This window comes from Opisthocomus hoazin, chromosome 2 (genome assembly GCF_030867145.1).
Source record: "Opisthocomus hoazin isolate bOpiHoa1 chromosome 2, bOpiHoa1.hap1, whole genome shotgun sequence".
In the NCBI taxonomy this organism is placed as follows: domain Eukaryota; kingdom Metazoa; phylum Chordata; class Aves; order Opisthocomiformes; family Opisthocomidae; genus Opisthocomus; species Opisthocomus hoazin.
The window spans coordinates 33,005,412-33,018,829 of NC_134415.1; the positions used below are offsets into that span (position 1 = coordinate 33,005,412).

Sequence of the window (13,418 nt, forward strand, 5' to 3'; positions counted from 1 at the left end):
GTGAGCTTGAACTGGCTGCTTCTGTTAAGAGGTGTGTGCTAACTGAGTGCAGGGGCTCTGCCTTGTTCCAGGTGCAGCTGAGCACCTGTGAGCTAAACCACCCAGAAGTTACAAAGCAGCATCCTTAAAAGCCCTGATGCCTGCTTCTGGGAGTTAGGGACCCACATCCCCGAAGGTCATGCACGGAGAGGATGCCAAGGGCTCAAAGTCATCCCATATCAGGGGGTGTGTGCTCTGGAAGACGTTGGAAAGGCAGCTGCATTTGCCAGTTGAGAGTGCCCTGCCTTGGCTCTTGCTTCGTGTTTCGTTCTGGTAAGGCCTCATCAGTTTACCACAAAGACGTAAAACCTTATTCATCAGCATGTTGTAAGCCTCGTTTTGTCAGAGTTGCCTCCGCAGCGTGACTGATTTTTGACGTTGCTGCTGAGTTTCTGTACAGTCAATCCGGACTTGCAGGTTTCCTGGCTGTTTGGCGTTGTGCTCGGGAACAAACAGTGGTGGTCAAGCAGCCCCAGTTAAGAATGACCCCTCAGACGAGAGGTTGAAATACCTTGTGAGTTTTTTGGGTGTCCGCAATAAGCAAAATAACAGAAGTTGATCCTAAATGCCTGTGGCAGACCCCGATACCTCGACACAAATGGCTTCTGGGAGCAGGAGTCACTTTTAGTGAGGTCCATTCTCTTTCTGCACACTCATCCTAGGAGGTGTGGGTTATCATGTTACAGCATGATGGTTAATACTTTCAAAATAGAATAGTTTGTGTAATGTTCAGAGGCTTGGCAGTGATACACCATCAGTGATGGAGCAGAAGTTCCAGCGTTTGGGATGCAAATGCAATGTGTAGCCTTCTTGCTGTTCCTGCAAAGCCTGTTAATCTCTGACTTGCAGTGACAGAATGGGAGCTCTTCTTAAAAACTCCCGTTGATTCCACAGTGGGGTTTTGTTAGTGTTTTTAAATGCTGCTCATGGCTTTGGTGGGAATTTCTAAACAATGCTGAGTGTAAATGTCATGTCTCTGCATTATAGTATCTTTTTCTCACCATTCCTTTCCACCCTGCTTCCCAGGACAGTGCTCTTAAGGCAACTGTTTGTTTCCTGGGATAGACTTATGGTTGTGTGTGCATCTGTAAATGCAGGGGAATGATAGATTTTTATTTGAATGTCACAAGCGCATGTGCAGGTTGAATTTTCAAGATTAAAGCTGGTAGCTTGGACTTCTCCAGTGTCGGGAGAGCAGCAGATAAATCTAATTCCTCCACAGTCCTTTATGAAATGAAAAATTTGTGAGAACTGGTGGCTTTTCTCTGAGCTGTTCTAGAAGTCCTTGCTCAAAGGAGAGGACTAATCTTTCAAGATGCCTTTATCCCTCCTCTTTCTTATGAGTGTAAGTATTTGCTTGCTAAATCCTTCTGACTCTTAAAATAACTTACTTTTGGCTCAGCTGTCTCTTCTTGTGCCCACTTGTAGTTGCTGTGCATTCAGGTGGTTGTTTACAGTAGCAGATGCTGAATGGTGATTTCTCCAAGAGTTCAGTACTTGCGTAAGTGGTGTTTTACCATTGCACAGCTTTCTAGAGAAGCTGCTGCCCCTTAGGATGAACTGGATTAAACCACGCTGTGAACCTGGGAGTGTTGGGATGACTCTCCAGAGGGTTCCTTCTGTGACCTGTGTTTCTGAGACAGTGTCTTCTCCGAGACCTGAATGCTAGCAAGAAGACAGGCTGGTGGATGTTGGAAGCCTGTGCAGTGCACTCTGCTCTTGGGTTTGGGCAGCCTGCCATCACACCAAAAGCCTCCGTGCTGTGCGGAGCTACCCCCTGCTCTCAGCAATGCTGCTGGACAAAGCCAGGGAGCACTATGACAACTGATGCTGGATTCCGGAGCGTAAAATGTTTCTCAGCATGCTTTCTGGTGTATCCATACTTTGTCTTTCCCTTGGTAATTGGGAGGGAGTGCACAGAAACTTCCTCCTGCTGCAGGAGGAGGGTAGCTTAGGAGATGTTTGGGTAATATGCAAGGGTTTTTTTTCAAGAGTGAAAAGGAAGGAGCAGCTTTTTTTTCTCCCTTTATTTTACTATTTGTGCACAGGACTTCTGTTTGTCTCATTTCTAAAGGTGTGATGCCTCCAGAGGTGCACCTCAGGTGCTGCTTCTGGGTATGGAGAGTTTCTGAACTAGCATTATTTCCAAAACCTTCACTGGGGTGTGCTTGGGGGCAGGACAGCCTGGCTTGTCTGGATGCAGTTGTATGTTTCGTGTGCTGAAGAACTGGAGAATGCAGTGCCTGTGCTGACTGCCGCGTGCTTTTCCCTTGGCAGATGATGCCTTCATCAACCCCCATCTCCAGAGGATTTTTGAGCGTGTACGTCAGAGTGCTGACTTCATGCCGATAAAGCAGATGATGGTGAGGAATATTCCTTCCTGCTGATCAGGGGAGGAGGGACAATAATGGAATGAATGTCACCTGTGACATACCCCAGTAAGGGAGGTAGATGGGGATTTTTAAGAGTATTCTTTCAGTAAGTGTTGCATGTTTTCAGTTGTGGGTAACATCTGATTCCTTATCTCAATTATGCCTTTTCTCTCCAAAACATTGAGGCTCAGCTCTAGACAGAGGGAAAAGTGTGGGGTTTGTGTCCCGAGACTATGCTGATGGAACAGGATGTTGCATACAAATATGATTATAGGGTCTTGTTGAATGTAGCCTTCTCTTCTGTATCCTCTTGTCTTTCTCCTGGATGTTAAGCCAGTGTCTAGGAGTGCCTACATCCCATTTTAGAAACAGACTTACAAACCTTAGTCTGATGAGAATTAACAGCAACTTTGTGCTTACTTTTTGGCTTAAATCTAACCCACCATCAAGACAAGCCAGAGTGAAGCAGACTAAGATTGCTTTTCCCAATGTACATGTTCTCTTTTTCTCTCTACTTCCCTCTGTAAATTAAGATGTGAAAGGTGATGCAAAAGGAGTTGCCAGCACTGCTTCTGAAAAGCCAGAACTGAAATATGGCAGTCTGGCAATGTAGCAAAAAAGCTGTTAAAGCAGGCTGTGATGTTTAATTGGCTGTGATGTTTAATTGTCAATATTGCCTTAAAGAGAATTGCTTCTGTTCAGCTTGACAGCATGATGAAAGAGGAGAGATATCTAACTCCTTGCTCATTTTCTGGGAGACAACAAGTGGCACCAAAAAGGGGACTTATGTACTGCTAAGTCAGTGATGTTTGTGCTCAAGTTCTCTGTACTTTTGGCCGCAGCGACAGAGCCTCACGCAGATCTGATCAGCATCTCTTTAGTGCTGGGGGAGTGCTGCTGGTTGGACCACTCCTCGCGATGGTTTGCAGTGATGAGGAAGGGAGGACAATCTAGAAAGTAGGGTATAGGTACTCAGAACTGCTGTATGCTGTGTGAATCACCTTAGAGGAATGTGATTTCCAATAGTGAAAATCTTAAATTTTTGTTTCTCATACCCTGATGCTTTCTTTTTATTTGTAGAAAACGCTGAACAATGATCTTGGCCCCAGCTGGAGGGATAAACTGGAGTCCTTTGAAGAACGCCCCTTTGCTGCTGCTTCAATTGGTCAGGTTCACCTGGCACGCTTGAAAAATGGGAAAGAAGTTGCCATGAAAATCCAGGTGGGCTTTACAGACCAGCCTTGTCTCTTGTGTGTGCCCAAGAGAAGGGCAGGGGAGCTGCATAACTGTGTTTACTGCTAGACAGATAAGAAACATTTTAATGGAAGTCAAAACTTGGGTCCAGCAATATCTTACCTAGTGCAAGCAGAAGGGGAAGACAGAAAAAGTTTTTCAGTCTCTGACTCCAGATGAGCGGGAGACGTTTCATAGGTATATCACTGCAGCGTGGGGATGACGGTGGTGAGGGACTGCTTGTACTTTTAGGGCTGTATGTGAGCCTCCTACCTGCTCCATAGGTCAGTCTGCTCTCTGGGATGTGTACGTGCCCCTTTCGGGCCCACAGCCCGAAGGTTAAAGAAGTTTTAAGTGACAGGCAGGCACTGACTGTTGAGCAGTGGCAGTCTGATGATGCAGGAGGGTATTCGCCAACTCAGACTAAAGCTGTCAGCAACTTCAAGCAGGTATTTCTAACAGAATTAAGTTCCAGAGCTGAAACCCCTTGTAGAACATGGTTTATAATCCACAGGAGTGGTGTCCTGTGCTGACGGAGCAAAGTTGGTAGCTGCTTGGCGTTTTTTGTAAAGTGGGGAGACTTTAGAAACAGTGTGGATAGGTACTGATGTCTTCTGCTAAAGCCACTTGTGTCCAAACTACTCTCTGAAGTTAGGCCAAGGTGACAGAAATGGAAAGTTAACCCTGTGACATCAGCACGTGTTCTGCTCCACAGCAGTGTAGGCTGGTTGCTTGCTTGACCAACGAGGTGAGAACAGGAGGCATCTTTGCCAGGGCTGGGCTGGGGCCTCACCGCTTGCCCTGCTGCTGTGTATGAAACACTCTGGGGCTGCCAATGGCCTGTCCTTTCAGCTGTAGTAGGGAAATGACCGACTGCCATCTCTGCTGCGATAGCTGTGTGTCTGAGAACCTTTCGCGTGTTGGAAGAGTCGCTGTCAGAGGACCTGAACAGGCCATTCTGGTTGCAAGGAGCTGCATCTTAGCCTGTCTCTCTGTCCCCCATTTTAGATGCTGGGCTTTAAATAAGCTTTCAGAGGAGGGCTGTGCGGCTCAGGTATGCCCTGGTTCATTGCCAGGCTGTAGGTGGCTGTGTCATGGGGGTCAGTGGATGTTGAGCTGAAAGGTGTTTTTATCTTACTTTGTACAACCGGGTCATCAAGTCTCAACACTGTCCTCTCCTATTCTGTCCTGCAGTATCCTGGAGTTGCCCAGAGCATCAACAGTGATGTTAACAACCTGATGACTGTCTTGAGCATGAGCAATATTCTCCCTGAAGGTAAAAACCAGAGACCCTTGGCAGACCCTGTGTTCCTGCTGGCACATTTTGAGTTCTGCCAACCCCTTTCCAGCAGCACATGGCGTACTTCTCTCCATAGACTGGAGGGAGGAAACAGTCTCAGGGAAATGGTGAAAAGGACTTAAGAATTGCTAAGTCTGCCAAGGAGATCTTCTGCAGAAAGCAGTAGAGGTGGTGGATGTGGGCATCCACCACCATTGTGGGTGGCAGGGCCAACTTGGGGAGCCAAGCTCTGCTCTCTTCTCCTGCAGCAGGGCATGTGCCTGCTTCAGTATCCAGTCTGTGGGCTGGAAGTGCACCTGTGTTGGGTTTTTCCTGGCCATGTATATGCATGCATCTGCCAGAGTGATGTGCACTTGTCTCTGGGTGGTCTTTTAGTGAAGGACCCACAGGAACTCTAGGCAAAGTATAAAGTGTCTGGGTATACTTGCTTCTGATGACTTTCCAGGCATGAAGTGTGGGCAGTGTTCAGGTTAGGTAGGCTTGCTTTGCACATTTGGCAGAACTCATTCTTCTCTGTCTCCCTCCATGCCTGCCCTTCTCTGCTCTTCCCAGCCAGAGTTGTAGAGAGGTGGAGAACCTGGAGCTTGCTCAGTGTCCCAGCACATGGATAAGTCCCTTTTCCCACAGGGAATGCAGGACTTGCTACTCCTTTTTCCAGATAATCTGCCTGAAGCAGCTGTAAATATTAGTGGGACTGTACAAATACTGCTTTAAAATCAGGCTGGGTGCTGATGAAACCTGGAACTGTTCTCTGGTGGCCGGGTGGGACCCTGCAGAGGCTGCTGCAGCCCCAGTTGTGTCTGGCCCAAGTAGATTGGTTTTCCAGCTCCAAGACAGAGAAGACTGGACTTGGCAGCTCAGGCGCTGGCTACATGCTGCTGCAGTTCACTGTCTCAGTCATGCTGACTGTTTCTGCCTGGCAGTGCCTGCTCCCAGTTGCAGGCAGATATGTTTTGGAGCCTTTTTTGCTGCTTTTGCCCAGGCTAGTGTTTGGGTGCTGCTGCTCCTTGGTGTGTGTCTCTGCACAGCCATGCCAATACCAGGAACAGACAGCTTGGGCTGTGGGGTGGGAGCCGGGGGAGGACAGAGCCCATGCTGCACAAGAATGGTGTGGATATACCTTGTTTTAGGAGCAGCTGCGTAGCCTTGGCCTGAGATTACCCGCAGAACCTGTATCTAGTTGGAAATACACTTTGGCTCTCTGGGGCCTCTTCTACTCTTCAGCTCAGAGTCGGCTGGATGGCAGGTTGCTCCTCAGCTGCAGCTCTGGAGAGCTTAGCCCGAGGGGCTCCTTTTTTCCTAGCCTACTCTCTTGTCTGCTGTTTGACTTTCAGGTTTGTTCCCTGAGCATTTGATTGAAGTCCTGAGCAGAGAGCTGGCCCTGGAGTGTGACTACCAGAGAGAAGCTGCCTGCGCAAGGAAATTCCAGTATGTTCACACCATTGCCTTCCACCCCTCCCATCTCCGTACGTGCGTCTGAAATGCAGGAGAGGTTGCTTAACTTCAGGGGCGGTGGGGAGATGAATGCCATGCTCTGGGATGTAGCACCGAGGAAGGGTGTGTGTTTGTGGCCTGAGCTGTCCGCTAGAATTACCACCTTGTCTCAGCCAGGTGTATTTTCATTCAGCTGAAATGTGATAGCCTATCCTCTTTCCTTCAGCACGAGCCTGTCTGTCTTACCACGTGTGAAGGTACTGCAGTAATTCTTGAGATCAGGTTGCAGGGCTGTTCTGTATGTTCTTGTGTCAGCCTGTTGTCAGCTTCTCCCATCTTTTAGTCTAGGAAGTTTTCAGTTTAGCTCTTTTACAGCAATTTAACACCACCAGAACTGCCTGTTCCCTTAGCGTGCTGTAGCAGTGGGGTCCAGATTGTTCTTACATGAAGGCTGGGTGAGGCAGAGCTGCCGGAGGCTGGATGCCCCTCCTGTCCCTCTGTGGAACTGCCCCTGTGGCATTGCTCCCCTTGGAAAAGGCCTGTTTCTTCCACCCCTGTAGTCTGGCTGTGAAATGAAGTGGGGTGAGCAAAAGAGCCCAGTGCCCCTCTATGTACCAGCCTGGAGCCCTCCTAATACCGCTGCTCTGGCAGGAGATGTGACCTCGGGAGCCGGCAGCGGCTGTAAGTCACTGACGTGCTTTCTGGTGACTTGATCCCTACTGTAACTGCTGAGGAAAACATCTCCTGGCAGCTTCGGCCAGGGTGTGGGGAGAGGCTGCTTGAAGGGGCTGTGTGCTGTGCGAGGTGGTGCAGAGGGGCCTGGATGAAGTCAGGATTCCTAACCTTTTTTCCTCTCCTTTCTCCATCCCCTAGGGAGCTGCTGAAAGACCACCCCTTCTTTTACGTTCCAAGAGTAGTGGATGAGCTGTGCAGCAAGCATGTCCTGACTACAGAGCTGGTGTCTGGCTTCCCCTTGGATCAAGCTGTAGGGCTGAGCCAGGAGATTCGGAACGAGGTACTGCGGGGCGGTCTGCTTTCTCCCCGCGCGCAGAGCGGCGTGTTCCGCCTGCCTGGCGACTGGTGGATCGGGGCGGGGGGGGCTTTGTGGAGGGGCAAACCCTGAGCAGCGCAAAGCAGGGCTGGAGCTGGGGACTGCCTGGAGCCTCTCGGAGGACTTGTGTAGGGAATTTGGTGGCAATGTTGGAGTCTCCCCAGGCTGGTCTAGGCCTTGCAGGCACCAGCGCTCAGCAGGGAGGGATTGGAGGGGTGAATGGCAGGGGCGGCTGAAGGGGGGAAGTAGCTGAGCTGCGTAACTCCTAGATGCCCTGTTTCTGATAACCTGAAGTTCAGGAGGGATTGTGAGCTAGGGAAAAGGGGTCTTGTTTTGCAGCTGCTCTTTTGGGCAGGAGTGCAGAATCATCTCAGTGCAAGCGTTTGGGTGTCATCTGCTCCTGTGGGACTGAGCTGTGCCGCACAGGGCTGCTGGAAAAGTACCTCCCGGTAAACAGGAGGGGGGATGCGGGGATGGGTAGGCGGTGATGCTGAATATAGCGAGGGATCGGAGTGCTGTGGTGGGACAAGCAGCTGCTCCAGTAGCAGAAATAACTGTCCTGGTATTTGGATTTATTTTTTTTGTTTGTGTGTCTTGGTGTGAGCTGTCAGCTGTTAGCAGGTCACTGGGGAAGGGGGCAAAGTATGTTCCTCTAGATAAACAGATCTCAGCATCATACTAGACTTGAAGCTATGCCAGAGCTGGCTGCCTGTGACCCCTGAGCTCTCTGTGCTTAGGGCTTGTCCCCTCTGATGAGCTGATGTATCATCAGGGCTGCTTTGAAAAGGCCGTGAGGTGGGGGTGTTACTGCAGGAGCAGCTCTTCTTTCCGATAAGCAACTGGCCTGGCTGACCCACAGCCTTCTGACCCAAATGGCAGTGTCTGTAGCAGGGTCTGGCGTGCATTTGGTGCTTTCGTCCCTTCCTCTTGGATGTGATGTTTCACTCAGCTTCGCAGAGGCTGACGAGGGGCAGAATGAGGCTGGCAGTTCTGCTGAATAGGCTCCAGCTTAAATATCCTCATAGGAAAAGCTCTGCTGTAACATGTAATTGAGCAGCAGGCTCTTCAGGGACTGCTACTCTTGCTTCCCCCATGCCTGTCAGTCCCAAGATGTGGGTCTGCTGCTCTTCCCTCAAGCTGGGTCAGTGCTGAGCCCAGTAGAAGACCTGACTGAGGAGTACATGTTGGGTGTGTGTATCTAGTGAAGACCTCTTTCAGTAATGGTTTGGGCCTAGCTCTGTATGTTTGGCAGCTTTACAGGAAGAGACTCTCATCTCTAACTTCTTTGGGCCTTTAAGTTAAGATGCCCTGGAACTGCATCTCATTTCTCTGGAGCTGCACTGGCTTCATTTTGGCCTGGGTCCTGGAGGACTTTCCACCAGGGCAGGCCACAATGTTCTACTGGCCTCCTCCACTTCTGCTTCTGGATCCCTCTTCAGACTGTGAAGGTGTTCTTGGACCTGAAAGCAGCAGCCAAGTGCTTAGTGAAAGCTGGGAAGGTAAAAGGCAGGACCAACACACAAGTAACACATGCAGTTGGATGACCCTCGGAGCCTGCTGTTCTCAGCTGCCAGATACAGGGTAGCAGCCTCTCTGGAGGCACATCCAGGGTCTGACAGGAACTAGAGCTCAGGCTGATGTGAAAGTTGCATGGCATCTGTGCTGTCTGCTAAGGTTGTCCCATGGCAGGTCTGGTCTGGGAAGCTCTCTCATGCCTCTTCAGGAGTTCTGCAGCATGGAGCAGATAGTCCCTGCCAGTGTGATGATGTGTTCCCTGTTAGCTAATACCTGCTGTAAATTACATGTGTGAGGAGGGCTTGCTGCCCTCCTGACTGGCTTCTTTCTCTGCTTGCTTTTCAAGATCTGTCACAACATCCTGGTCCTGTGTCTGCGGGAGCTGTTTGAGTTCAGGTACATGCAGACTGACCCAAACTGGTCAAACTTCTTCTATGACCCGCAGTTGCACAAGGTAAGCCCAAGCAGCTGTTTTCACCAGCTTTTGATTATTCCCCACTCCAGAATTTAACGAGCCTTTACTGAGATTCTCTGATTCCTGTCCTTGAGCCTTGGGCAGGTAGGACAGCTGAAACCTGTCCCTTTGCCACTTGCCCTCACTTGGTCTGGGTGGGAGAGCAGGGCTTCCGTAACCCTAGCTGGCTGCCCGTCTTTGGCCTTAGATCCAGTCATAGCTACTTCCTTACCGCCGGGTCTGTTTTGAAGCTGGGAAGTTGCAGCTGGCAGTGCTCTACAAGGGCAGTCCTGAGCCAAGGACCCTTTTAGCTGAATGCTCTTGTCTTGTGCTGTGCTGAAGATACAGGTGTCTGGGGAAGCAATTGCAGATGTCCTGCTTGTTGGTTTGGCTGCTTGCTTGTGCCCGGCAGAGCAGATGGAATTGCTTGTTCATCCCTGAGGTCTGTGTTGGAAGGTGCTGGGAAAAGGTTCTGTGCAGCTCTGTCCCCGCGCAGAAAGCCTGAGCGGAGTTATCGCTGGGCAGGTGTGACAGCATGAGCATAGGCCATACCTCCCCTGCTATGTGCTAGCGCAAAGGTTTGTGCTGCTGTCGGGGGGGGGAAGCTGAGCTGCAGCGGAAAGGCTCTCAAGCCAGCTGAGCTTTCTGAAGACATCAGGAGTCGTCTTAAGGTCTCACTCTGCTTGAGTGGTTGACACTGTAATGCAGATGGGTTTGTCCATTTCCAGGTGGCCCTGCTGGATTTTGGAGCAACGCGAGGGTTTGATGAGAAGTTCACAGATCTCTACATAGAGGTGAGGACTTGCAGTGTGTCCTAGAGTGCTGTACTGGGGGTATTAGGCAGAATTTTGCAAATACTCTATCTATTGGCTGTATCACTTTGTACTTAAATATGCTCTGGGTGTGGAGGGAAGCAGGGCTGGAGGCAAGAGAGATCTCTCTTCTGCCTGTCTGCTGCAAGCCTCTGGCTATCTGAGTTCAGGTGTTTAAATTGCATGACAAATGTGGAGAACTGTAATGTTGCTTACTGGGAGACTCGGGCAGCAGAACATATCGGAGCGCTCAGAATTCAGTGATTTTTATATGAGGGTATGCTGGAATTGCTTGTCCAGTTCACTGTGATTTCTAACTTGCTTACAGACTGATAAATTTTTGTGAAGTCATCTGTGCTTCCTTTGTGATCACCGTGTTCTGTACTTGATAAATTGAGCCGCAGGGGCCACCAGCTGTCACCTAAAGCTTCTCACAGTTGGCTCTACTATTTTGTTGGGGGAGAGGCTGATTGAGCCATGAAGCTTTTTTGTTGTCCCTTAACATTCTGTGGGCTGTGTGTAGCCCTACTAGGAGGAGCTTTGGAGAGCTGGCAGTTGTATCTTTTTGCCAGTAGCTCTTAAACTGGCCAACATGCAGGCCCCTGGAGACGAGGGCAGAGGCAAGGAAACGAGCAGGCAGCATGTGTACCTGAAGCCTATGTATTAATCCTGTACTCAAAACAATTTCAGTCATCCCATAGCTCTCCTGAAAGTGTTCTTCCTATTCAGGTAATCAAGGCAGCTGCTGACATGGACAGAGAGAGAGTACTGAAGAAATCCATTGAAATGAAATTCCTCACTGGCTATGAAGTCAAGGTATGGAGCAGAAGGGTCTGCTTTTAGTGGTGGCTGGTGGTAAGTTTGTGGTGGCTCTGTGGTTTTCCCCAGATTCCTTGATGTGTAAAAGCCAATGTCAGTCTGAAAGCTGTGGTGATAAGGGTGAGGGAGGAGAGCAGGAAGGGTTTTGGCTTTTGTTCTCTCACTTCCTTTTGGGAGCAGTAACTATGATACAGCTAGCCCCAAAACCCAAAGCTGCCCTTCCTTCTCTCCCCCAGCAAGACCCAGCAGATGCTGATGAGTGCTGAGATTTTGTGACTGGGCATGTGATCTTCTGTAAGGTTTAGTTGCCTGAAACTGTGTTAATTGAATGTTCATCAGTCTGTTGGGGGCTGGAGGCTACCTTCATTGTGGGTACAGGTAGATATTTCTCTTTAGCCGCTGGTGTTAGTGCTAGCGTTTCTCCTTTTCCTCCCAGGTGGTTAAAATGGCTAGTGATGTTATTTATGCCTCTCTCCTTTTGGGCAGGAAATGGAAGATGCCCACTTAAATGCTGTCCTCATCCTGGGAGAGGCTTTTGCGTCTGAGGAACCTTTTGATTTCGGCAACCAGAGCACCACTGAAAAGATCCATGGTTTAATCCCAGTGATGCTGAAGCATCGGCTTGTCCCTCCGCCAGAGGAGACCTACTCTCTTCATCGGAAGATGGGGGGCTCTTTCCTTATCTGCACCAAACTGAAGGCCAAAATTCCCTGCAAAAACATGTTCCAAGAGGCGTATAGCAAATATTGGAGCAGTAGGGGCAAGAAGCCAGAGGAGTAGTAAGAATGAACTAATGAGTCTTGTTCTGAGGGCACAGTTCATCTAAGCCTTGCAGAGAGCGTTCTAGCCTCCCATGCGTTGCACCCCAGCTCTCCATCCTCTTGAGATGCAGCAGCCTGTGCCCTGGAAGCAAAGTGTGCGTTTCACGAGGACAAAGCTGTTCTTTCATGCTGTGTCTGTCCTACACTGCCAGTACAGTCCGCAGCTTGCAGGAAACTCTCTTCTTGAGTGCTTCTGTACTGTTACAAGGCACCAGCCAACAACCTTGAATGCATTTTTAACAATATGATGGTGGCTGCAAAATTGATTGGGTTTTATAACGAGTAGGGGAAGGAGGACAAGAGCAGTATTTAATACTGAAACCTATTTGTAATTCTCAAAAAAATGTTGTTTTTTTTTTTAAAAAAACCTTCCCTCTTTCATGCTAAGGTGGAATTCCAAGTAGTTTTCATACTGTGAATTATAGAATGAAATACCAAGGTGTACCCTACCACAGACACATTCAGCACCTTCCCCCCATTTTTGTAAGTCAAGTGGTGGCAGTCAAGAACCCTCCTGGATTTTACTGGCATTGATTTAATGCAAGGGGCGTGGGTGGGTGTGGGTGTGTGTACATAGGATGAAGTTTTATGCTTTCTGCCTCTTTTTGGCTTGCAGGCTAAACATAGGAAATATTTTAAGTCTGAGAACTGAGTGCCAGTCTCTTTTGAACACACATGTACACTCACACAACCCACCTCAGTTCTGGGAGTCAACTTATGTGATCAACAGAGCTGTATCTAAGCACAAATAGTGGGATTCTTCACTGTCTGGTAGGTAGCAGCTTTCCTGAGGGCGAGTTAGATAAGCTACAACCCTGACACCCATTGCTTGCTGGACTCCTAACCAAGAACCTAGTCTGTCTGTCGCTTGTTTTCCTGCAATGCAGAACTTATGGCAAGGCAGACAAACACGTAATGTCTATCATGAGCATTTCCAGATTTTGCTGAAATGTCACGCATTTAAAACCAGACACACAGTTTCAAACTATTGGAGTCAAGCTAGGAAATTTACTTAGATTTTTGTACAAAGCCTGTACCTGTACGACTTCCTGATTTCAATAAAAAAGTGCTTGTGCGGTGGGCCTTCTGCCTGCAGTTTTTTCATCTTCTGGTGTGGTAATGAATAGCCAAGTGAACCATGTCCTGTTCTGTGGGATAAACAGGACTTGAGCAGGAGGAGAAGCTTCCAAGTCTGCTCTTGTTGCAGTTGTTTGCTCAAAGAACCGCTACTATCCTTGTAAAGCCATCTATCTATGGCCTGTTTATTCCTTCATCTTTCCATTGCAGCTGTGTCACCAGTGCTAACAGTGATAGTGACAAGTTTACCAGAAGCCAGAAGGATGTCAGCCTCAACAGCTGTGTGGCCATGAAAATCCCTGGTAACTTGTTTTCTTGTTTTCCTTTGTTTTAATCACTCTGTTACCAGTCTTCTGGACACAGATCTTTTTGCCTTTCCTCCACTTGTGATGAAAGAGTGGCTGTTGGAGTTGGTGCTTACCTGGTGCTAATAAGGCAGATGTCCTTACCTGGCAAGTGCCAGGTATGTAGCAGCAGGCTCGGCTGGTCCT

General features: G+C 49.0%; 1 protein-coding gene across 4 annotated transcripts in view; it reads left to right on the forward strand.

Annotated features, from left to right (window-relative positions):
• Positions 1 to 12,933, forward strand: part of COQ8A (coenzyme Q8A) — a 48,505-nt gene extending 35,572 nt beyond the window's left edge. For all 4 annotated transcript variants that reach the window (XM_075413121.1, XM_075413124.1, XM_075413123.1 and 1 more), the window contains exons 7-15: positions 2,317 to 2,402; positions 3,492 to 3,632; positions 4,839 to 4,920; positions 6,279 to 6,372; positions 7,252 to 7,393; positions 9,291 to 9,398; positions 10,127 to 10,192; positions 10,940 to 11,026; positions 11,516 to 12,933. In XM_075413121.1, coding sequence (XP_075269236.1) covers positions 2,317 to 2,402; positions 3,492 to 3,632; positions 4,839 to 4,920; positions 6,279 to 6,372; positions 7,252 to 7,393; positions 9,291 to 9,398; positions 10,127 to 10,192; positions 10,940 to 11,026; positions 11,516 to 11,809 — 1,100 coding nt within the window. In that variant the 3' untranslated portion in view covers positions 11,810 to 12,933. The remainder of the gene's footprint in view (positions 1 to 2,316; positions 2,403 to 3,491; positions 3,633 to 4,838; positions 4,921 to 6,278; positions 6,373 to 7,251; positions 7,394 to 9,290; positions 9,399 to 10,126; positions 10,193 to 10,939; positions 11,027 to 11,515) is intronic.
• The last annotated feature ends 485 nt before the right edge of the window (positions 12,934 to 13,418 follow it).